At 50.1% G+C, this 24,019-nt stretch overlaps 1 protein-coding gene across 5 annotated transcripts in view; it reads right to left on the reverse strand.

Moving 5' to 3' along the window:
- Nucleotides 1-5,606: 5,606 nt before the first annotated feature.
- Nucleotides 5,607-24,019, reverse strand: part of ELFN1 (extracellular leucine rich repeat and fibronectin type III domain containing 1) — a 105,238-nt gene continuing 86,825 nt past the window's right edge. For all 5 annotated transcript variants that reach the window (XM_051777163.1, XM_051777180.1, XM_051777147.1 and 2 more), the window contains one exon: nucleotides 5,607-9,173. In XM_051777163.1, coding sequence (XP_051633123.1) covers nucleotides 6,343-8,733 — 2,391 coding nt within the window. In that variant the 5' untranslated portion in view covers nucleotides 8,734-9,173 and the 3' untranslated portion in view covers nucleotides 5,607-6,342. The remainder of the gene's footprint in view (nucleotides 9,174-24,019) is intronic.

The following is a 24,019-nucleotide window of genomic DNA, read 5'->3' on the forward strand; positions in this document are numbered from 1 at the left end:
GAGGAGCTGGAGGAGAGGGCTGGGGCCGAGGTCCACACCTGCCTGGCCCCACTCCGTGGAGCCAGGCAGTGTTGCAGCCACGATAGAAGACCTGTTCACACCTCCTAGCATTTAAGGTAGGATCAGTGCTTTTCACAAATAACCCCTTCATCCCCTGAGGTCCATCCCCTGCCCTCTCCTCTACTCTGTCTCCATCCTGTGTCCATGTGCATCCACGTGCTCACAGCTCCAAGCCTTGGGCTGGTGACACTGTCCCCACAGGGCAATGCAGCGGAGAGGCACCGAAGAGGTGCTGAAGCCAAGGTGGGCAGGTCCCAAAATGTGCATCAGGGCGCTGCTACACCCCAGTGGGGTGTTGTTGTTGGTCCTCCCCTGACAAGCCCTCACAGATGCAGATAAATTCTGACTTGGGCTCCCAAATTCCTGCTCTGCTGGCTGTGCTAAAAATAGCCCAACGCAGTGCTGGCTTCAATCACCCTCATCGATCCGCGCTCTTGGGTCTGGTCCAGCCACGCCGCAGCACACCCTCCCACAGCCTCCCCCAGACCCCTCCTCGCCCAAAGGATTTGTATGATGAGGCCTCCACTGCACTGTCCTCCACCCCTGCTGACCCTCTCTCCTGCAGACAGGGTGATTTATTGCTCCAGAGCCCGACAGGCAGCCAGGCTGCAGCGGGAGCCTCGCCGGGGGCTGTGCTGCTGCTCCTGACTCCTGCAGAGCCACATCCACCACAGGGATGAGTTTGGGGCTCTCGAGAACGAAGCTTTTGGTTCACCAAGACCTCATTCAGGGAAGGGCTGATCTCCAAGTGGGGTGGGGGGAAGTTGGCTGAGGTCACTGGGAGTGAGGGATCATGAAGGAGCAGGAGCTGGCTGGGCTACTGGGGTGTGTGCCCAGGGCCCTGCTCTGGCTCTCCAGTGGCCCTGGGCATCACCCAGGTGGGAATGCTTGGGCTGAGCCATAAGCATCAGTGGGGCTGGAAGAGAGATGGCTCCAGTGGTGCTGGCAGCCCTAGGAGAGGTGCCATCACCCAGCAAACACTGCTGGTCACTGGCTTGATTTGAGCAAAGCCAATGCAATCTGGCTGTTGTCACAGTCGGGGTGGTGAATGGGAGCACCTTCTTGCCTTAGGGCCTCCGTGCATCCTTGCAGACCCCTCCCATGGGATCTGTACCTGCTCTCATGGTAGACTCAGCTGAAGCCGTGAGGAGGCTCCAGTGCTGGCCTGGAGGTGGGTTCACACCTCCAGGACCCATCAGCCCTGAAGAAAAAGGCAGCCACCAGCTCCAGGGCTGCCACATTCCCTCTCAAGTGCTTTGCTGCACTGGGGAGGTAGCTGGGCAGGCAGTCACCCTTTGCTCCCCACGTTTCTCTCTGTGAATGTGGCTCTTCCCACAGGCCATGCTTTGGAACAGATGGACACAACCAGTGTGCACACCAGGGCTGGCGGATGCCCTCTGGAGTGCTGGGCTTAAATGGTGCATGTCTCAGTGGAGGGGTGTTTCTGTCCTAATTTACAAGTTTTTAAATAATATCCAAGCTCTAGGTATCAAACAGACTTTGCAACACATGGCAGGGTCCTTTGCTGGCTCTGGACTAGAGTGAGGATTGAGCTGTGGATAATGTGGGCTTGGATTTATGCTCCAACAAGAAGCTGTCCTACCTGGGATGCTGGGGGAGGGATCAGAGGAGGGATTTTTAGTCCTACCTTGGTTTTGCCCTTGAAGACAGGTGGTTTAAATAACAGTAGTTTTGTAGATACTGAAAGGGCATCAGCAGAATGCATTTCCACATGACCCCAGGGACTGCAGGAAGCAGAGGAGCCCTGGAGCAGGATTCCCATACAGTGGCTGTTGGTGGTGGGCAGGCTCACAGGATCAGGGCTGAGAGGGAGCAGTGGCAGGGAGAGTGGTCAAGGGCTGGTGGTGTCAGCCAGCAACAGGGAGTGAAGATCAGGTGCAGAGCTACACAAGCGCCCAAAGAGTTTTGGGAGAGCAGAGGCTGTGACATGGTGGTGGGAACCTGAAATCCATGTCAGAGGACACCATCCTGTTGCACATCAGCTGTGTGTGTCCCGTCAATGCCACAACTGGTGCCTGTGGCAGAGGAGGGCAGAGCTCTGCTTTCTGAGGTGGATTTGGGTCTGCATGTCCTGTACACACCCTGTGCCTGGCAGGCAGCCCAGGGACCCTGCAGTACAGGAGTGCTTGTTCCCTTGGGGCTCATCAGGGACATCCTTGGAGAGGTGACAGTGGTGAGGGGGCAGCTCAGCATAGCCATGGGCAGCTGCTTTCCTGGCTCTCCAAGAGCATTTCCCAGGAGCAGACACAGCTCCCTCCACCCTCAGCCAGTGAGGAAATTTCTCAGAGAAGCAACGGGTCCCTCTGCTCCTTTTCTCTGTTTCATTGCCACAGGGAAACAACTGCTCACTCTTAAAAAAACTCTCTCTTGGAGCAGCTTTGCTTGATGCCATTGCTGGCCTCTCTGGGGGCTGCTGCCTGTCCTGTGCCAGGCACAGGTGCTCCCACACCTCTGACCTGCACACCTCCCCCTGCCTTTCATCCCTTTCCCTCCTTTCCTTTTCCCTTCCCTTTGTTCCAGTGTCAAAGTCCAGGCTACTGAAGTAGGGGGATATGGGAACCTCCATAGGCAGTGCCTGTCAATGCTGGTTCCCAGTTCACTGGTCCCCATTGCCCCTTCAGGTGGGGCAAAACAAAGGAGAAATATTTCCCTTGGCCTCCCCTCCTCCTCACTCCAACATGCCTTTTCCATGCCCCCTCCTTTCTGCTTGGTGAGGGGCCCCCTTGCTTTGGATGGGTTTGGGGTAGCAGGAACAGCCTGACTGGACAAGGTGCCACTTCTCTTTGCATAAGCAGCTTGAGAGCTTTGGTAGTTGGACAGGAGACAAAACAACAAAGAAAAGCACACGATGGGTCACAGTTGGTAAACTTCCCCCTTTGCCCTTGGAGGGGTCTGTAAGGTGAGTGCCTTGGAGGGGATGGAGGGTGCTGTGGACAGAGCTCACCAGGCCCCGTGCAGAGGCACCCCTGGAGCTCCGTGGATGGGGTGGTGGCTTTGGGAACAGTGAGACCTCTTCCATTTTCTTGTCTGGCTCTTTTCACAGCTCATTTTATGGCATCTTCTGCTGAGGGATGTGGACCACGGTTGCCAGTACTGCACCCTGTTTTGGAGGGAGAGAAAGGAGGCTGGAAGGTGCTCAGCAGCATGGCCATCACCCCAGGAGCCACCTGGAGACCTGTGGTGAGGCCTCACCAACAATGGGGTACAGGGTGATGCATGTGCTGGTACCTCCTTTGGAGATATCTTGGAGATAGAGGGGCCTTGACTTTTTCTAACCCTACTTTTTTCAGGCAGTTTGCATGTGGGAAGTGTTTAATTTAGAAAGGCCAGTGCTGCTGTATCACATTCCTGTGTCAGTCTCTGTTGGTTTATGACCAGTGAAATCCTGGTGTGAAAACAGAATCAGGCTTTGATTTCAACTGCTCCTGCTGTTTTATGCCACTAACAACTTTGGATTTCGATAGCAGCTTTTATTCTAGGAGCTAAACGGGCTTCACAGACAGGCAATTAATTAATTGAGCCTCCCCAGCCAGCCTACGCCCTCAACACCACAAGAAAGCATTTTGCAGAGGAGGAAACAGAGGCAGAGGAGCAAAATGGATCGCCCCAGGTAAGAAGCTGAGCTGGCAGCTGCCTCCACAGCAAGGCATCACACTCCACTGGTGTGGGAATGGTCTCAGTGGGGGAGAGACTGAGGAAGGTCTTTGGGTATTTATCAGTGACTGTCAACACTGACACCTGAGCCCAAATTAACTCATGAACTGCCACCACCTTGGACCACCCCAGCCTCTTGCTGAGGAATCTCCTGAGACCACGAAACAGTGCCAGGAGGCCCCACTAGTGCTTCTATTATCCATCCTTGCTGACCAACTCCTGTTTCTCCATGATGTGAGCCCTGGATGGGGCCCTGAGCAACTTGATTTCATGGGTGGCACCCCTGCCAGGGGGTTGGAACTAGATGATTTTTAAGGTCCCTTTCAACCCTAACCATTCTATGGTTCTATGAGGAGGCACTCAGGGTTTGCAAGGGAAGGCTGTCTCAGCTGAAGGGTTTGCTTTGGTCCAGGTGCTACAGCTGAGAACTGGGGAATGACTTGTCGTGATGGCACTGAACAAGAGATGGGTGATCCTCAGTTTCCCTCTCCAGGTCCTGTTCACTGCCTGGTAAGCAAGACAGCCCCAGGAAGCTACATGCTATGGGCAGTACCTGGGGCACCTGGAGGAGGTGGAGGAACGTGCCTTTGCACAGGCAGAGCAAATCTGTTCCAGGGGAAATTGCCTACTTTTTATTATGAAATCCTGCTAATGGTTTGTTGTCTACACAAATAACCATGGGGAATGAACTCATGCACTTCCCAGACTGCTCTGTGTCTTCCTGGCTCATCTCCTTTCTGAACAAACATAACCTTTTGCAAGAATACCTGTCAAAATCGCTTTGAAATATTGAAATAACAGGATGGGATATGGTTTGCTCCTGGGCCCTAGTGCTCATCCGTCAGGACTCAGGATGTCCATCCAAAGAGACTTGTGAGCAGGATGTAAGGGGAAAACTCTGGCAAGCAGCAGGGCCTCACAGGGCAGCATTTGGGGAGCTTATCACCTCACTCTGCTGGCTCACTGGGCTCCCACACACTCACCTGGGAGCAGAGCAGTTCCCGGACCCTTGTGAAGCCCCCACTTTGTGTCGGTCGTGGAGTGGGTGAGAAATGGGGACCTGTGACTCAACTGAAGCTGATCAGGGTAAAACTGCATCCTTTGGCCACCGGGGTGGCCTGGGAGTGCCTTCATGGCCTCAACATCTCCCTTCTCCTCCTCACCCCATGAGCAGGGCATCATTTGTGAGTATTTTAGAGATGGGGCAAAAAGCTGTGGAATCTTGGACCAGCATTTGAGAGAAATGGTTGAGGGACATGTATGTGCTTGGGTGGACCCAAGACATAGACAGAGAGCCTTTCAGTCTCAGAATCTCAAGGGCTGGTCAGTATGGGCAAGCTGTAAATGCTCAGTGTTTTCTCTCTCAGCAAAATCACCCCTCAATAATGTCCTTCTGTGTAGTGCAGCAAGAGGCTTTCTCCTCTAATTCATTGTCACCTCCCCATCTTGAAAGTGAAGGGATAACCCCCACTCAGTGGCTGATCCCGAGGGCCACCACGCCCCGGATACATCCATTTAAGGGGAGAGATCAATATCTTTTAATTTTCAGGAGCAACCCCACCTGCTCAACCAAAAGCCCTTCACTTCTCATCCCCTTCCCAGTTCCTGGTGGTGATGGTCTCCCACCTGGAATAAAGTGAGGTATTCTGCTTTTCCAGGTACATGCCTCTTTTCTTCAATGTACTTGGAAGTGAGAAGGACTCGGACACAGACAATTGGAGGAAGAAATCAAAACCAAACACTTAGAAATCCAAACACTCGCCCCCCACTCCAAAAAATATCCCATCAACCAACCAACCAACAAAAAAGTCCTTCAAACAAAACTCCATCTCTTTCTCTAAAATCCATGATTAAAACCTGGTACAAACAGGTGAATATAGATATATATATATATTTTTTTAGTAGATGTAGTATTGTTTTTTTTTCTCCTCTCTCTTTCTCATTATACAGCAAACATTGCAAATATAGAAATTTTCTCTGTACAATTAACGACTTCGGTTTACAATGCAATGTGTGGTAAAACCTTTCAATGAGTGAAAATGTGAACGGGCCTTCAACCGAGTAAAAGTCTAAACTGGAAGACTCCGTTTGCAAAAACAGCCCAAAAGATGGAGCTCCTTCTGGTCTCTTTTTGGTTTTTGTTGCTGTTTTTGTCGCTGTTGATTTTAGAAGGAAAGGAAGAACACAAACTGTTCACAAAGAATCCACAAAATCACGGAATAGGGACTCATGCAATGCAATATTGGGAAACGCCAGACCTCAGCTCTCTGCCCGCTCTTTCATTTTCGTTTTATATTCAATTTTTTCTTTTTTTCTCATTTTTTTTTAAAAAATCAAAATGAAACAAAACTTTTTTTTTCTTTCACTCCACAGTTTGTTTGTTCTGCAAAGTTCGTGTTCAAATTTGGTGCGTCTCACCAACGTGAGGACATTTTAATATCTCACTTTATATATTATATAGAATATTTATAGATTTTTCATAATTTGTTCTCTCTTTTTATTTTTTTTTTTAATTTTATTTTGTTTCAAAGACAGTCTGAATAAAAATAGCTGCTGCGGATTTCTTTTGGTCCAGTTAGTGTGTTAAGTCACGAGCTATGTGAGGACTCAGGACTTTTGCTGGGCAGAGACGCCCTTCCAGTAGTCTAAGATGTCGTGGAGATCCTCGTCTTTGGCAAACTGGACCTTTTTGCGTAGGGCATGGCCGGCTGCCATATATTCCTCCTCGTCTTTGTGCCGCTTGCGGTTGAGTTTGAAGCGCTCCCAGATGCTGTGCGATGGTTTGCAGGTGTACTCTGGGCTGGAGGTGTAGCTCAGGTTGTGGTACTGAGGCGAGAGCTGGGAATAGGCCAGGTCTCTGGGGCGAGGGCGGGTCAGAGGCTCCAGGATGGAGGGCTTTCTCCCCCCCATGCTGTCGTGCTGCTCCCCTTGGTGCGAGCTGGGGTACGAGTGCCGGTGTTCGCTGTACTGGCGGATCTTCTCCGCCTCTGCCCGCAGGATGGCCGCGGCCGGTGTCACAGTGAGGATGGTGTCGGTGGTGGGGGATGTCTTCTCGATGTATTTGGCTTCTGATTTGTGGCCCGATCCCTCGGAGCGGTAGGACCTGGGGCTCCGTATGGAGCCACTGGAAGAGGTGCTGGAGCGTTTGGGGGCCGCCTCCATGCTGTGGTGCCGCTGGAGAGGGTGGTTGTAGCTTTCCTTATAGACGGGGGAAAGGAATCCATGTTTGCTGGGGATCTGCTCTGATAAGAGCACCAGCTGAGGCTCCACCGTGGAGACTGCCCCTGATTTCACCCCTTGGAAGGAGGTGGACTCGGATTTCAAGGCATCAATGCAGTTGTTGATGATCTGGTTCACCTTGTCCACCTCCTTGGCAATGGTGGAGATCTCAGCCACAGAGCCCTGGGAGTCCGGCGGCAGGGACAGCTCACAGTCTCGCCTCTCGGGCTGCTCACCCGTCCTCACCTCCATGTAGTTGCCCTTGGTGGCCTTGGGGGTCTCGCTGCTGTCAATCAGCTTGTACTGCTCGACCTCACCAGCAGAAGGTAGGTAGGGGATGCGGGTCACTGTCTCCCCACCCAGGATCTGTCCCTGGGACAGCTGGGTGATGCTGGTGGTCTCCATTTCTGGCCCATATTTCAGCTCGATGATGGTCTTCTTCATGCTGCCGGCAGCCTTTTTGTGCTTCTCCTCCTGCTGGCGCCTCTTCCGGAGACAGTAATAGACAACGCCCAGGACAATTACCATGCCGAAGAGACAGCCCAGGATTGTCATGATGTAATGGGTGGCAGTGGAAGGGGTGGGCACCGGCTCCTTGCGGTTGGGTCTGGTGGGTGTGATGGTGACGCAGGTGTGGTTGTACTTGGAGTATTGGTGGACAGAGACTACACAGTAGGTGTAATCTCTTTGTGCTACTAGGTTGCTCACGGTGATGTTCTCCTCCTTCTTCCTGAGCTTGGTGATCATGGAGGAGAAGCCGTTTTCAAACTGGGAGAGGATGTACATCTTGCTGAAGGGGTAGGGGATCTGCACGGTGAGGACGGCCGAGTTGTGGTTGAGGTGCTTCACCTGGATGTTGGGGCGCACCTCTGTTTCACCGATGGGCGTGAAGAGGGAGAACTGCGGCGTCGTGCCGTCGCCGGAGGAGCACTCCTCCTCAGAGCAGGGGCTTTCGGAGGGCACCGTGGTCACCTGGTACCTGGGAGGGATAAAACGAGGGATCACAGTGTAGGAGCCCCCAGTGCAGAGGGACGAGAGCATGCTCAGAGCATTGCGGTAGCCAGTCCGGCCTTGGCCTAACAAGTAGTAGCCCATGTAGTCAGGCGGGGAGTCGCACTGCATCCGGTCATAGGTGCGTGTCATGTTGGTGAAAGCCTCCAGCCATTGCAGGAAGCCGAGGAGCTCACAGGAGCAGTAGAAGGGGTTACTGTAGAGTTCACAGACAGAGAGCTTGTTTAGGCCCCGAAAAGTGTTGCTGTCGAGTCTCTGGATCCTGTTCATGGACAGGTCAATGTTCACTATGTTGGGGCACTCCCAGAAGGCATTGGGGGTGACGGTCTCGATGAGGTTGGCCTGGAGATAGAGGTACTCCAGCTTTCCCAGGCCCCGGAGGATGCCCTCGGTGAGGTTCCTCAGTCGGTTGTAACCCAGCTGCAGCACCTGGAGGTTGAACTGTCCTGAAAAGGCACCGTCCTCGATGTAGGAGATCTCGTTCTTCGTCAGGTTGAGGTATGTCAGGTTGCCGAAGCGGCTGAGCGAGGCGTACTGCACGCTCTTGATCTTGTTGTCGTTCAGCCGCAAATCCACGATGGTGCTGTTGATTTGCTGGGGGATGGACTCGTAGGGGGGCTGGTTCTGGCTGCAGATGGCCAACCAGACAAAGCCCTTGTCCCCCTCGATGAGCCAGCAGTCTGCCCGCACCCCGCCGGCATGTAGGAGAGAGACGGCCGCCACGTACATGCAGAGGGCTGACGTCGCGGCCCACCGGCGACCTGCCATCTGGAAGGGCAGCACGGAGAGGGGGCTCCTGGTCTGCTGGAAGCGGGGAACAGGACAGGGACTGGGAAGACGTGGGCTAGTGCTTCTTCGGCAGCTTTGCTTGCCTCTCCCTTCTCCTCATGGCTTGGAGACGGGAGGGACGCGTCTGTGGAGAAAGAGGACCTCGGTGCCCACGGTACTCAGCAGCCACCAGCCAGGGGCTGCTACCAAGGCCTGGGTGGCTGAGGCTGGTCCCACATCACCAGGTCTCTGGCATCTCAAGGAGGGAGTCATGAAGTTAAGCGCCCGTGCAGAGGAGTCCCTGCGGCTCAGAGACAAGCCTTCCTCTCACTTTTTATAGTACATCTCCTCGTTTTCTTTTTGCTGCCCATAGCGGTGCTGGTCCCCATCTCCATGTGCCTCCATGGGTTTGGCTTCCCCTGCTCAGTCCCTCGGCTCACCTGCTCAAAACAAAACACAAGCACAAACTAAACACAAAGAAAAGACAGCATTCAGAGGTGTTGGAGATGCATCCAACTACCCTCTTAAAGTTAGGCACCTGCCTTCTCACTCTGGCTATCATCTTTCAAGGAGCCTTTTGTTTATTTGGCTGCCACCAGCAGCACTTGGCAGCACAAGGAGAGGTGGTCACTGACCACTGAGGTCATCCTCTGAGCCCCTGTCCAGCATCACATTTTAGGCAGTTGAGAGACCAACACACATCCAGCACACTGTTAGTCTGACCTATTTAGGTGTCTACCTTAGAAGGAGAGGAGTGATGCCCCAGAAGTGTCTGTTCCTCTCCACTGAGAGCAGATGAAGTCTAGACAACTCGCTCTGATGTAGATTTGATGCTGCAGCGTTTTGCTGAGGGGAATCCTGACTGTCTCGCGTGCTGGTGTGCGCAGCAGCAGTGCCCACAGAAGGAGGTGCTGGTTGAGGACACCGTCTCTCTCTGCCTGCACTGCTGGGTGGCATCTGGGATAAAGCCCAGCACCGAGTTCTTGTCCTGCTTCTGGGAACCCGAGCAGTAGTTTCAGGGCACTCTTTGCAAAACATACTGTTGTGATTGTGAACTATCTGGTGTCCTTGCTCCTGGTTGGGGTTTACTGCCTTTCTCCAAGACCTCTTTCCTCCTCCTGGGTGAAATGATGCAGACATGTGGAAAACCCTCAAGCATTCAGTGGCATAACAAGTGTATTTGCAGAGGATAGGACAGCCAGAAACAGCTGTTTGAAGACTAGGAAAAGTCTTCACTAGACACAATCTTTGAGGCTGCCGGCAGCCTCACTTCCCACAGAAAAATTCTCATTCCTGGCTCACATTTTCCTTTTTTTTTTTTTCCTTCATTTTTGACTAAACATTAACATCCATGGACACAACTTCTACTTCCTTTTATAATTTCTTAGGGAAACAGGAAGGCAAAAGTGGAGAAGTGGGAACTGCATGAGCGCCAGCATCTCCTGGGTCTTGCTTTTCCACAGACATTGAAAATATTATCTGTGGATATCTCTACTGCCAAACAGATCTCTGGGCTGGTAGGACAGATGCAGTGTGGTGTTATGGCAGAGATGGAGATACCCACAAATGGGGCCCATCTAGAAAAATTCTTCTTTGAAATTTTGTTGGGAACAGGAGCTCTGGTTATCTGCCTTGTCCAAGCTCAGGCTATAGGAGCCAGGGAAGATACCACCAGCACTCCTTGAAAACACAGCTGGTAGGAACTGGAGGTTTCTTGGGAAGTTGCGAAGGAGACAGGGGTACATGTTACATCTAAATTGTCTTTCCTTGAACCTGGAAAATGGTATAAATCCAGAAAGAGTTTTCCAGACCATTTCCCAGTGCACAGGCAGCGAAGGGACTGTGCTTGGTGCTGCATGCCTGAAAATCATGTGAGGTTGATTGTCAAGAGGCATTTAGAGGCAGATGCCATACTCTTGCCCATGTCCAGAAGAAACCAGGTTCTTTTCCAGCCACAATACCAGGCAGCAAAGCAGACCATGTTTCACTGCAGAGATCCCTGTTCACCACTCAGTTTATACCTTGGTAAACAGGCCAGTAATAATAAGCAGTAAAACAGTTTATTTGTTCTTTCTGGATTGCGAACAATGAGTCTGTTCCCTGGTGGCACAGTTGGGTTTCTGTTACATGAATAACAAGACCTTCTCTCACGTCACCTCTCTGCACTTGAGGCTTTCTAGCCACCTTGTCCTCCACGTGCTGTCACTGCCCTGGGACACTTCACCAGCACCTGGAAGCCCATTTGGGCACAGGTGAGTCCTTGGAGCCAGTGGGGAAGGGAAGAGGGAGGCTCTCAGGGCTCCCTGGGAGACCACAGGTGAGTGTCCCCCCTTACCACCTCCCCAGATGACGGCAAGACACAGACTGCAGTTCCTGACTGAAAGACATCTGCTGCTACATCCCTCCTGGTTTTAGACAACTCAATTAACCTCTCTGCACTCCAGTCTCCTCTCTGGTTCCATGAGATAATGATAGCATTTCACAGGGTGGTGGGAGGCTGAGGCAAAGTGCCCCGAGCTCCTCTTGTTGGGATGAAAATCCCAGCACAAGCGCTGTGCTGCAGGTGGAGACTTTCCCTCTAGATGGGCCTACTCTCCTCTGCCACAGGGACCAGCCTGGTCTCGAGCTCCTCCTGCATCCTGTGAGGAAGCACATTGCCCCTGAGCGTGTGTGAGGAGGGTATTGCTGGCCTGCAGAGCCACAAGCAATGGCTTGCCCCAGTTGTCACTTCGGTGTGGCACAGAATGTGCTTTCCTTGCTCTTGGTGCACCCATCTCCCTGTCCTCCTCCATGGGCTTGTAGAGTACAGGGACCTCCTGCAGGCAAGGGAAGCCCTGCCAAACTGAGCCAGCACAGGCAGCAGGGATGGATGCACCTTGGCATATTCTCTTCAGCAAGTACTTATTCTGTCTCCTCTAGCTCCCATTGTGACCCAGCCATCTTCTCTGGGCAAACTTGTGTTTGGGAATTCTCTGCAGAGCCAAACCAGCCTTTTCCTTGCAGAGGAAAATTCGTGTCACTCCACCCTGGGGAGGCTGAGGGCAGCAGCCTGTGTTGGAGGGCATTAGGTAATGGAGTGGCACCATCTGTGAGCAGAGACAGACCCTCCACAGACCCCCCTGTAGCCTTCCCCTATAGCACCCATGTGCCTCCCTCACCTAATTGTAGGTGCTGGGAATGAAGAAGAGCAACAGTAAACGACTCAAACATATTCAGTAAGGCTCCTGATATGTGTTTTTTCTTCTTTCCCATACGTTGCCTATCAGATGAGTCCTTCCTGACAACAGAAAGGAGAAAAGGCATTTTATCAGCAGCCCGAGTTTAATTTCAGCTCATTAAAGCAAGCAATTTGCTGGTTTATTTGCTTTGCAAAGTGTGACTAAAATGATAGCATTAAGGAGATGTGAGAGAGGAAAGAGGGGCTAATCTCCCTTTTTATTAGATTGCCGGGACATGACTGGGGAGTGGAGAAGTGGGTCTTGTTGCTTTGCACGGAAGACAAAATTGTTCATCTTGTTGGCTTCTGAGAGCCTCTTCCCAGCACCGTGGGGTGTGTGGGTGTGTTCCTGAGAGTGTGTGCTGCAACATCAGACAAGAGTGTCCCGCGAGGCAGAGCAGGGGCAACTCGCCGTGGTTCCCCACTCATCTCCCTGTAACAGCAGATAACAGACATCCAGGAGGTGTCTCCTTCTTCCCTTTTCTACCTTTTACCTCACCTCTAATCTCTCTTTCCTGTTCGTTTCTGCTCCTGAAATCCCAGGTCTGATTCTTGCAGGTTAAAACAGGGCAGCTGGCTGGCTGATTAGCCTTTGCTTCCCCTGACCTCCTATAGCTGGGACATGGCTCTGGAGAGCAGGGGAGAGACCCCTGTGCCTCTTCCCAACAGACTGGGTAAAAATCAGTAAGAAAATCCAGTTGTTTAACCCTTCTTCCTGCCTTATTTGTCTTTGCCCAGCTGTCCTGGGTTTATTCTCCTGGTAACCCAATTGCATATCACTTTTCCCAGTCCTCTCACCCTCCACAATGCTGCCTAGGAAAATCTGAGAACAAGTCACCTACAACTCTCATATGAAAAACAACAAGGAAAGTGGAGATTTGGGGGTCTCCTTCACTGTTTGAGAAAGAAGCAAAAGGGAGGAATGAAGACAGTGTGGAATAACAATTATTTGAAATGATGGATTTAATCTCAATGAGGGATATCTTGAACCGTGGCACCATGATGACGATGACAACAGGCCACATCCATGGCGAGGCCATGGTACCCACATTCCTGCAGTTACCTGTGCCCTGAAGACCTGGCTGTATTTCCCTCTCCTTCTGCTCTCAGAAGGCAGAGTGGCTTGACCAGCTGAGCAGATGTTGGGCTGACAGAGGCCAGCAAAGAGGCAATGACAACTCCCTCACTCCTTGTTGCTCCTGCACGTTGCCTCTGATATCCAGAATCCCTGTTGGAGCCCAGATCCATGTTTCTCCACGCTAATCCTCAGCCCTGACTGCGATATACTCTCCTCCTACCTGTTCCTGCTTCTCCACCCCTCGTCCCTGTCAACAACCCAGTGGCAAAGAGGGACTGCTGGGATTTTGTGATGCCTACGAGTCTGCAGCTTGCACTGGATGAGCAGCAGCATCCTCGTCCTGCCTGAAAACCCACAAGGGTGGTGGAAGGGAGGTGGAAAGAAAAAGGCAGAGCTGGAGCTCCAAAAACCAGTGCAGGCTGGCTGGGAACTTTTTGCTTCCATTTCCCGACTAATGGCATCTTGGAAAATTAAACCAGAGCAGCAGCTGCAAGGAAGCAAACAAAGCAGCTGTGGGGGCTGGGGAGGGAGAGTGAGAGTGAGCTGGCACTCAGTTCCTAATTTTGTTATTCTACTGAATGAGTTATTTCAAACTGTGGATTACATTTACTGAGGGAAGGCAAGGAGCCAGATTAACATGCGTGTGCGTGTGCGTGCGTATACACACATACTCTCACCAGTGCTCCTCTCCTTGGCATTCCTGCACCTCCATAACTTTCTTCTCCCTAGCTGCTCCATCTCCAGCTTCTCTTAGACCCTGTCACAGCCACTTGGGCTGTTTTGTCAAAAAAAAATGAAGGATCCCCACTGCAATGAGAGCCATAGGAAAACGGGAGTGGTACGTCACAAACGATAAATATTCAACCACCCAAAGAAGTGCAGAGGGAAAATTCAGCTAACAGACACCGAATTTTCAAATGAACCTTGGCTCTTCATTATGCATAAGATAGTGTGAGGAGGCAGCTCCAAGATGGCAGATAAAACATTTATTAGTGATGAAATCACCCCTAAATGGCTAATGTCCATCCTGTACACACCAGGTGGGGAAAGGAGGCATCCAGGCAGGTTTTTCTCCTCAGTTGTATTCCTGGTGTTTAATCCATCACCTCCTGCTAGGTGCTGTTGGTCAGAATCACAACCACCCTGAATAATAAAGAAGCTCAGGCCTGTAAAATTCAAGTTCATTTTATATCCAGAGCTCCTGGTACTAATATTGCCTCTGCTGACAGGGTTTAGGCAGCATTTTGTGCATCCCAACCTTATTCCCAAATGTGTTAGATAATAGAGTTCTCCAGTCAATTCTACTCTCTCTCCTCCTATTATTTATTATTTAAGAAAAACAGGCAAGGGAGAAGAGATATATTTTCCACAGAGGTTTGAAGAGAGATGAAGAAGGAATGAAGCAGAGAGGTAAAGGGGGGGCTGAGAGACAAGTGCTCAGCATCACATATGGGATAGCTTTTACTGAGACTTCAGGAGGTCACAGGCTGTATGACAAGTATCCAAATGAGACGGATGGTGAAGAGATAACTTTTCTGGGAGACACTGGGAGAAACAAAGAGAAATTACATGCTTGGTCTCTATACAGGGACATTAGTAGTACCAGTACATAAACACTCATGGGCTCTCTATGGTGCTAGGAACCATAGAGTTGGGTTGTTCCTATCTAGTAAAAAGTTATTCTGGTGTAAAACACACTTTCTGCAAAATTAAACCCTGGGTGGAAAAGCTGTGATCTTTATTTGAAGTTGATATTCAGGTCAATTTACTTTAACAGTAAACTTGGGTGCTGTAATGTCTGAGAGGAGCTCTAGTTCTAAGCCATCGTGCCTGTACCAGGCAGGCTGAGGCCAGAGCTGCAACCTGGGAATGGCCAGAACAGATCTGTTTGATCAAACATTTTTAAGAATCTTTTGTTTTACAGCAAGATAAATGCTGGGTTAAAATGACAATATTTTCAAGACAGGTTAGCTCTTGGGATTTCAGAAAATACAATTCTGCTTTTCAGTCAGTTGCAGTCTGAAGTCATTGACATCCATCTCATGCTGCTTATTTTCCAGGGTCTGTTGAGATGACAACCCTATCCCACGCTGCTGCAGGCCACTGAGCAGAATCCTCTGCTGAGTTTAAGTAAATGTGTAAATGATCTTCATGGTGAACAGCCTCTTAAGCCCAGCTGGGTTACCTGTGCATTATCCCAGCCTTCTGAAATATGAGCACGGGCAGATATGAAATGTCAGCTCCAGCCAGTGACAGCGCAGCTGAGCCCTCTAAGAGCTGAGGAGTGTGATGAGAGGGGCAGAGTTAGAGAAAAGTGAAGAGGAAGAAAGATTTTAGGGGATGAAGAGAAGTAAGAGTAAGATCAGGTAAACATTAGCAATAAGAAAGGTGTGTTTCCATGGCAGAAAGCCTCTCTAATACTTGCTTGATGGAATTTTTCCTTAGAAGTAATCAGTCTGAATCACAGCTCCATTATGGGATGGTTACGCTGATGTTAAGCTGGTGAAAAGCAGAGGTCTGCTCTGCAAGCAGGACTCCCGTTTTCCCCTGTAAGTAGTGCTGAGGATCAAAGCCTGTTTTTCCAGCACCAATGCAATGGAGGGAGCCAGCCCCACACTGGGAAGTGGAGATGCTGGTGTTCCTCGGCACCTGCAATCTGAACTGTGCCCTGTCTCTGCTGCACTGTCATCCTCACTCAGACCTTTGCTGCTGTTTGGAAGAGATCTTTGAAGCTGTTTTACTGCTTTCATTCATTAATTCATTTTTGCAGGAGGCTTTTGCATTCCTGGCAGGAAAAGCAACTTTTACACAGGATGGTATCTGGTGGTGGGTCTGTGAAATGGTGAGCTCTGTTAGAAATTATTTTCAGAGGTGCAAGTGTCTTGTTTGCTCTGATTTCTAATGGTTGTCTATGCAAAAGAACACTTCTCTCTCTGTCCTTCTCTTCCCCTGTGAAGGGATTTGAAGTAATAGTGGGTCTCTGGCCAGTGCCTACATCAGTCACAGTTTCTAAGTGAACTGTACTGCTGAGTGTTGGCAGATGGACAAGAAAATATACATCTTGTGTAGGACTTCATGGTAATGATCTGTGATCTCTGGGTAGGCAGAGCAGAATTCACCTTTTCATGAGCATGTGTCCTGCCCACAGGAATTGCTATGGCTATGCTGTAGGCAAATACCTCTGCTGACCTCTCACTCGCCCACTTTCCAAGCTGGTCCTGCTTCTCTGGTTGGAGACTTCCAATCTAAGTTATCTTGTGGTTGTAATGATCTAACTCTTGTCCTTTGGAGTTGAGGGGCCCAGCTTAAGGCTGGACCCTCTGACCGTCCACTTTCTGAAGGGGGTTTCTGCCCTAATATAGCAATATCTGGCAAGCCCCAGTGCCCTACAAGCCTAATTTTAGCTCAGTGCTGCAGGCTGGCTTCTTGTCATGGGCCAGGAGAAGGTTAATGATTATCTGGGCAGCACTCCAAAACCAATCTAATGTTTATTCAGGATAACAGCATTGCAGAGGAAACCGAGCGTGACCACCTTCCACGCACAGCTTAGCCAGCACGGCCCCTCTCCTGCACAGGGCTCTGCTGGAGGAGCTCAGGTTTGTCAGCTCCTGGAGCAGGGACCCTCTTCCCCTTCCCTAGGTCAAGACAGGTCCTCATCAACATTTCCAGCCCTGCCCTCTTAACCCAAACATATGCTGTTTCTACATAAAACATTTTACCAAGGCTGTGGGTCTGTTGTTTCAGCAGTGGAAATACAAACTCACACTTCCTGGTAAATTTTTATAGGACACTCCTCATGGGTCAGATACCCATGCTACAAACAAATATCCCTTTATTTTGAATACCCTGCACCTGTAGGGAGGCGAATACACTGTTTACTTGGGGCTCCCCTTGTGTCCCTCAGGGCTCCATGAAGGGATTCATTATAAGCTGTAAAGCCTGAAGGACTGAGATGTGTTGTGCTGAGGGAAAAACTCTCCTCCAGCAGTGAGTACTCACAGACATACATGGCCCACGAGAGCTCTTGATGCTTCCCTTGGGGTGCAGGAAAAATCGTAGATAGCAAAAAAGTGTTTTCTGAGAGAGCCCTGAGGTGCTGGTACTGGCATCACCATCAACAATCCCAAAATAGCTGGTTCTCACTGCCTTTCCAGGCAGACTGAGAGCCATTGTGAGAACATCTATTTAGTAGGGTCTCTGGAGAATGCTGGGAATGCACTTCCTACTACCTGAAATGGTCAGGGAGATGGCTGGGCAGCCAGACGGCCATATGAATGTGGAACTGATATTAATGTCTCATTTGATTATGCTTACAGCATGATTAAAAGGCTCCTAGATTCCTGAGCAGGTATCTTTATTATGTTAAGTCTAAACAGAACAAAAACATGGCTCTTCTGTGGGCTTGGCTGGTTAAACCTGGTGCCAGACAGTGTTTCTCTCAAGGCTACCTGATTTCCCACTGAAGTATGCCCATGCACTGGTGGGAACAAGCAAAGCCCATCTTTGTCCATAGAGGATACTCAGCTACAGGTATGAGGGGACCACTGAGTCTCCTCTATGGTGCCAACAAGCCTAAAGCCCAACCAAACGCCCTTCCACCCAAAAATGTGTGGGCAGATGCAGAGAAGCTTGGAAAAAAATGGGTCATGCACATGCCAGGCTCCATCCAAAAGAAATTTTTTGTCTTGACACGTGGCTAATGCCCAGCTGCTGGTGGAGAAGCAGAAGTGGGAGCTATTGGTGTGTTAGCACAAGAAAGCCCTTCCTCAGCATCTGCTCCTCAACAGAGTCCAGGGCCATGCTCTGGACCTCTGTATTTCCCTGCTTGTTCAGAGACCTCTGAAAGATATGGAGAGTGGAAAGAAACTTTGGAGTCCAAGACAATAGGAGTAGGGAGCTATGCCAGCATTTGGACTGCCCGTCCTTTTCATAAACATTTCCTGTGGAGGTTACCCAAGCTGAAAAAGCAAGTGAACCCAAAACACCCACCCTCTCTGGAGGAATGGAGTTTATCGTTAATAATCTACTGCTAAAAGGGTAACATCTGTTTTGGACAAACTGTAATGAGATTTAAACCCCAGGTGGAGGGAGGACTTCACAGTAATAAATGACTCTCTGTATGTCTAAATAGTTTTAATTTTTTTTCTGGCAGAAATAGCTGCTTTTCACCTCAGGCTTCTTTTTGCCAGCTCTTTTTGTTTAATGATTGCTATTAATTTCCAGGGTGGCAGATGGATTTTAGGCTGGTGTAGTCTGAAATGAGAAAAAACAGTCCATGAAGGTGTGAGCTTGCCATGAATGTGTGCACAGGTCACACATGCTGGTGCGATGCCATGTGGGGGAGTTTGCTTTCCAAGGGAACTATTGCTTCTCAGTAGCTGGGATGCTTGAGCATCTCTCAGTCATAAAGGAAGGTGAATTAAGGTTTTTTGCCACTCCTTGTAGCTCTGCCTGTTTAGACCTTCGTTTATGCTGATTTCAGCAAGCATTTGTGAGGAATTGAAACCAACACCAAGCGCTTTGCTAAACCCAAGCTGAAGTGAGTTGGAGAGCAGCACATGGTCTCCAGAACATGGAAAGGAGCTCCCTGCCCGTGGCTGGATGGTGCCAGGTGATGAGGATCCCTCCTTGGGCATGAAACAAACATTTTTTCAGTGCTTTTCCTGTGTTATTGGGATTCTTTTATTTGAATAGTGTGGGATGCTCCAAACAAACAATCCTTCTCCATGCTTTGGCTGTGGTGATAAGTGGGTGCTGTTGAACCCAACACATTCTGCCAAGATCCTGGGGCCCAAAGGACCACTTTCTTGATCCTCTTTTCCACCACCTCCTCAAGAAGCCCACAGAACTAATCCCAGTTAGTGCTACAGTGCTCTGGGGTGACCTCCTTTCTCTTTCCCTGCTGTGGAGCACCTCTGGATTTGGCTCAGGATGCAGATGTGAAGGATACATGGGTGGTCAAGTGAGAAGCTGGGTTCAGGAAGTGAGGTTGATGATGGACCACCACCACATGGCAGCACCCTGTGGCCACGCAGCTGTCCCAAGAAAAGAGCACGGCAGAGCACAGGGAAAGGAGGGAGGGGTTTAGTGGCTGGGACTGGGTGAGCCCCAGGGATGGAGGAAAGGGGGTAGAGATAGAAAGTGCAGCATCTCAGGTGATGCAGATAATCTCCTTTAATCTCCTGCTCAAAATAACCCAAAGTCAAGTAAAGGAGGGATTACAGGGCCTAAGCCACTGTTATTGCCAGGGTGTAACAGCCTTAGGTTGCCTCTGAAGGGCTCCTGAGGAGGAAGAGGAGCTGCAGAAAATACTGGCCTCCCTGGTGAGGGTGACTGGGTGGGCTGGGGACCCTCCTGAAGTAGCTTAAGGAGAGTGGGGGCTGCAGGGTGGGCAGCTGCCTGCAGAATCAGGACTACACAGGGACCTAGTCCCAGGGGAGTAACTGTCTTAGATGCCCACTTGTCACCCTGTCTTTACTGATGGGTTTATTCTTAGAGCAGGATCCAAAGTGCTTTATAGCCATTAATTATCCTAATGGAGAAGCAGTGCCCATGAAACCCATTTTACAGATGAGAAACAGAGCCCATGAGGAGGTAAATGACATATCAGGTGCTGGGGCAGAGCTAGAGTGAGGTGGTGAGTCCCTGCCCTCCTACCTCTTTCCAATTTTAATGGGCCTTTCCTTGGATGAGCATTCCCAGCAGCCACGAGGCAGTGGTAGGCTGAAGGCATCTCCTGCCCTTTGCCAAAAAGCCAAAAAGCTTGGCTGCTGTGCTGCTGCCAGAGAAAACTGAACTGCAGAGCCCTATTCATCAGCTCCTGGCGATGTCTACAAGATATCAGCAGCACAGAGACAGTGTGAAGCGGGATTGCACTGGGGAGGGAGCAGAGCATGTTCATTTTAATGAGCTTGTCCCTGCCTAAAGGAGAGAGAAAGCGAGAGGCCAACCTGGTTTAATAAACTCTAGCATGCGGATTTAATCAGATGGATCATTGTTCCCCAGCACAGGGATGAATATATTAAAAAAATGATTCAAACTTTTCCTCTTTGTTTTTCATTTGTATTATGTGCTGTGGTGTGATAAAACATCCTGGGGCCAACTTGCAAGGCAATAAAAGAGACTGTGGAGGAGAGGAAGACGTTGATCCATGCGAGCAAGCACAGGCACTGTGGGGAGGGAGGCTGCTGGCAGGCAGGGCTGGAAGTGAGGGGCTGCAGCATCCTCAGCCCCCACCAAAGCCCCAGAGAAGATGTGCTTATGGGGGCTGACCTGGTGTCAGCTCCTTTTCAGAGACTTGAGATGACTAACAGGAGTTTAGGTCCAGTGCTAAAAGCAGTTCTTGGTCAAGTGTGAGACCTCCACCTCTCTACAGAAAGGTCTGAGCACAAGCATATTCCCATGTTCCTACTCCAGGAGGGAAAGAGGGACTCACCGAGTTCTCAGCTTTCTGTAGGGACACCAATAAGGGTGCTAGTGGTGTTTTTTGGGGCTAAATAGTACTGGCCTTTAAGGGAATGGTGCAAGAGGACAAAGTTTCCTCTGGATTCTTCCCTTCTTCTTACCAGGAGTCACTTCACCAGTGGCTCTCCATTGCACTACGTGTCAGGCAGTGCAGAGTGGCGTCCTGGGTGCTGCTTATTAATTTAGAGAACTAGACAGCTCTGGCTGCAAAGCAGCAGACTGCATGGCAGGAAGGCAAAAGCTGTATTATGGGGCTCTGCTACTGCTCCCTGTCTGAAGGTCACATCCTTGTGCCTCTGCCTGTCCCTGGGGACAGCAGGCATTGCACCGAGGCATGGGAAGGTCTTGATCTAGCACAGCAAAGAGTGAACTGGGTCTGCAGGCAGCCCAGGTAGGATTGTGTTGGTGTGAGCCTCGGCAGTGCATGGCTCTGGGCTCGCAAGGCTCTTGCTACGTGGGTGTGAATAAAGCCAGCTTAGATAAAATAGTCTTTTGTACTAAATCCTGGACAGACCACCTGGAGCTGTGCTCAAAGACAGACCTCAGGGGCCTCCAAGGTGCCTCCATGGAATTTACCTCCTTTGCCCTGCCCAAGCTCACTGTCCTTGGCTCAGGCTTAAATAACCTCCAGCCCTTGCTTTGCTCACTCTTTTCTGGCCTGTCAGGCTGTGTGCCCCCTGAGACATAGGGAATTGGCTCTCCAAGGCTGAGACAGGGCACCCAGCTGGGTTTAATCACTCTCTCTAACATTAAAGTCAGGGCTGCATGGTGAGATAGCCCTAGGGAGAAGGGACAGCTCCCTGGTAGATTATGGATGGACATCTAAAGGTAGCCCAGAGATGTTTTTGGAAAGGGGCTACAGGTCCTCCTGCCATGGAGCAAAGCTATGCCTGACAGATTTGCAGCCTGGCTCTGGGTTTGTGGGGAGAACCCAGTGATGGCTTGGTTTTGTTCCTACCTTCCTTCAGGATGGACCACCTCAACCAGCAGCTGCAGGGTTTAGAGGAGGGGAAAGGGATATCTACTTCCTTTGGAAAGATTGCTTTAAATTTTGCCATTGACCCACTCACTGAAAAGTCACTTATGGCCACTTGGTGTTAAATATTACCAACTTTGGCTTCTAACACTGTGCTACTGCTTCATTACTTTATCCATTACTGCTCATAAACACTAATAAATAATCCTATTTTCATTCCCACCATTGTTTAAGTGGTCATTAATTGTGGTTTATATGCTGTCTTTGTGTATTTGTGTACGATAGCTTCTTCATGATTCCTTGATTAACTGTGATTGATTGCGTATTTTAAAATCAATTAAAAGTTTCAACACTAAAAGGTAGAGTCTTTAGCAGTAATGCTCTGAGACATTGCCATTTATAATGGAGCAATTATAGTGCTGGGATCCATCAGTGTGGCACGACGTGATCTTTATTTTCCAGATCTATGCAAATCCATATGTACGTGAGTGTGCACGTCTGTGTCTTTTACTTGTGAGTTATATGGAGGGAAGAGTGTGTATGGGAAAGAGTCCCAGCTCCTCCCAGAGTTGCTGGACCACATAAGGTGGGCTGGCTTTTGTGGGCAACCAGGTATTACCCACTCCCTTTCTTAAGACACTAATGCAAGGGCTGAGCCCCAGGACCCCATTAATTTCCTTGCTGACATGACAGTGTTGTGTGTTTATTTTCTATTTGTAAAGAGGTGCTGCTGCCAATACCCTCAGCTGAACAGGGCCACAGAGCAGGATGTGTGTCCTTCTGCCATTCTGTTTCAGGGAAATGTGTCTGTGCCTTGGTGGGGTGGAGGTGGGGGATACATGGGAAAATAGAGGTGGCTGTGAAGGCACATGTTTGTGGTGGTCCTGATACAATGCTGATATGATGGAGGAGGAGGAGGGCAGCCACCACCTGGGCATCAGGGCATGTGCTGGAGCACAAATCTCTGCCCTGTATCACGTCATGCCTGTGTTTTATCAGTGCTCAGCTCCTCATATTGCTGCTGTGCTGGTAAAATGTCTGTGTCCAGCACAAGAGCAGGAGTTAAATGGTGTAACACCATGCTCTCGTGCTGCCTTTCCCTGTAAACCTGAATCCTACATGCTTATGCCTCTCTGCACTCTCTGACTCCAAAGCATCTCTGCCTAAGCAGCTTCTTCTGGCCTGGGGAGTGAATTAGGGGTGAGTAAACCACTCAAGAGATTTTGTGCAGGTGCTCTGAGGTGGGGGAGCAGATCCCCAAGGACCAGTGGGAAATTGGGCCCTTGTAATTGACCCCCAACTTGTCCTCCATCCTCCTGGATATCTGCCTGCTGCCACGAGCAGGGCCCTCCCAGCCATCTGCCAGCTCAGGCAGAGGATTCCTGTGTGCTAATCTGCTCAGAGACATTTGTCACCCACCCCTCTCCCAGCTGCATGCTGTGAAAAATGCCTCAGTGCCCCCAGTGCAGCTGCTGGGAGCACCCGTTAGGGGAAATCACCAGTCTTGTTAAATGATGGGGGGACCATTTTGTGCAAGCTCTGGAATGGGATCACTCTGTTGTATTAACTCGCCTGCTTGCATTGATGTTAATGAAATAAAGAAATATAATGGTTCCAGACTTTTAAACTTCTTATAGCTCGATTTGCATAATGGCCACCACTACCCTGAACAGGAACTGATCTGTCAAAAAATATTGTTCCAGTCCTCTATCATTCAGCTCAATGGGAGGTGCAGATTGGCCCACAGGAGCTGTTTTTCGCTGATGGAGTGGAGTTTGCCTAGTACTGAACATAAAAAGCTAATATTAGGATGCAATCCAATATTGTAAAAAAGAAATTGGTTAAAAGTTATAGATCAATAACTGTTAACATGGCTCTATTTTTCAGACAGATCATGTTTACTGCTGCTGGTGATGTGGAGGCAGGCTCCCTCCCGCTGGCTGAAGCAACTCCATGGGTCCCCCTCAGAGCAGCCTGCAGCTGCCAGTCATGGCTCAGCTGTCCTGAACAACCCTGTGAGCTTACTATGCTGCATGGAGTTTCCTGTGGAAGTTTGTTCTCCTCTACCCTGGACTATGAAAGGTTGGTGAGGGCTGCACCCAGCACCCAGGGCTAGACAGCAGTCCTGTGTCCACCTTCCTGCAGGACCCTCAGCATCAGGCTGTGAGTCCAGGAGTGATGTCAGAGCTCTGGGAGAGCCCCTGTGAGACAGATCACACCTCGCTCCTCAGTGCCCCAGATCTCCACCCCTTGATGCCCTACAGCAACTCTACTTGATGCCTTAGACTGTCACTCTCTGATTACCTAGACCTCTGCTCCTCCGTGCCCTATATCAATGCTCCTTGATTATCCACATCTCTGTTCTTTGATGCCCTAGATCTCTGCTTCTTGATTACCTACATCTTTGCTCCTCCATGCCCTAGATCTCTTCTCCTTGATTATCCAGATTTCTGCTCTTTGATGCCCTAGATTTTTGCTCATCAGTGCCCTAGATCTCTGCCTGCTGCGAAGACGGTGCCCCTCCCGGCAGATGACTCCTGCAGTTCTTCCA

The sequence above is a fragment of the Manacus candei genome, unplaced genomic scaffold, assembly GCF_025592945.1.
Source record: "Manacus candei isolate 608988 ecotype Guabito, Panama unplaced genomic scaffold, ASM2559294v1 h1tg000002l, whole genome shotgun sequence".
Lineage (NCBI taxonomy): Eukaryota > Metazoa > Chordata > Aves > Passeriformes > Pipridae > Manacus > Manacus candei.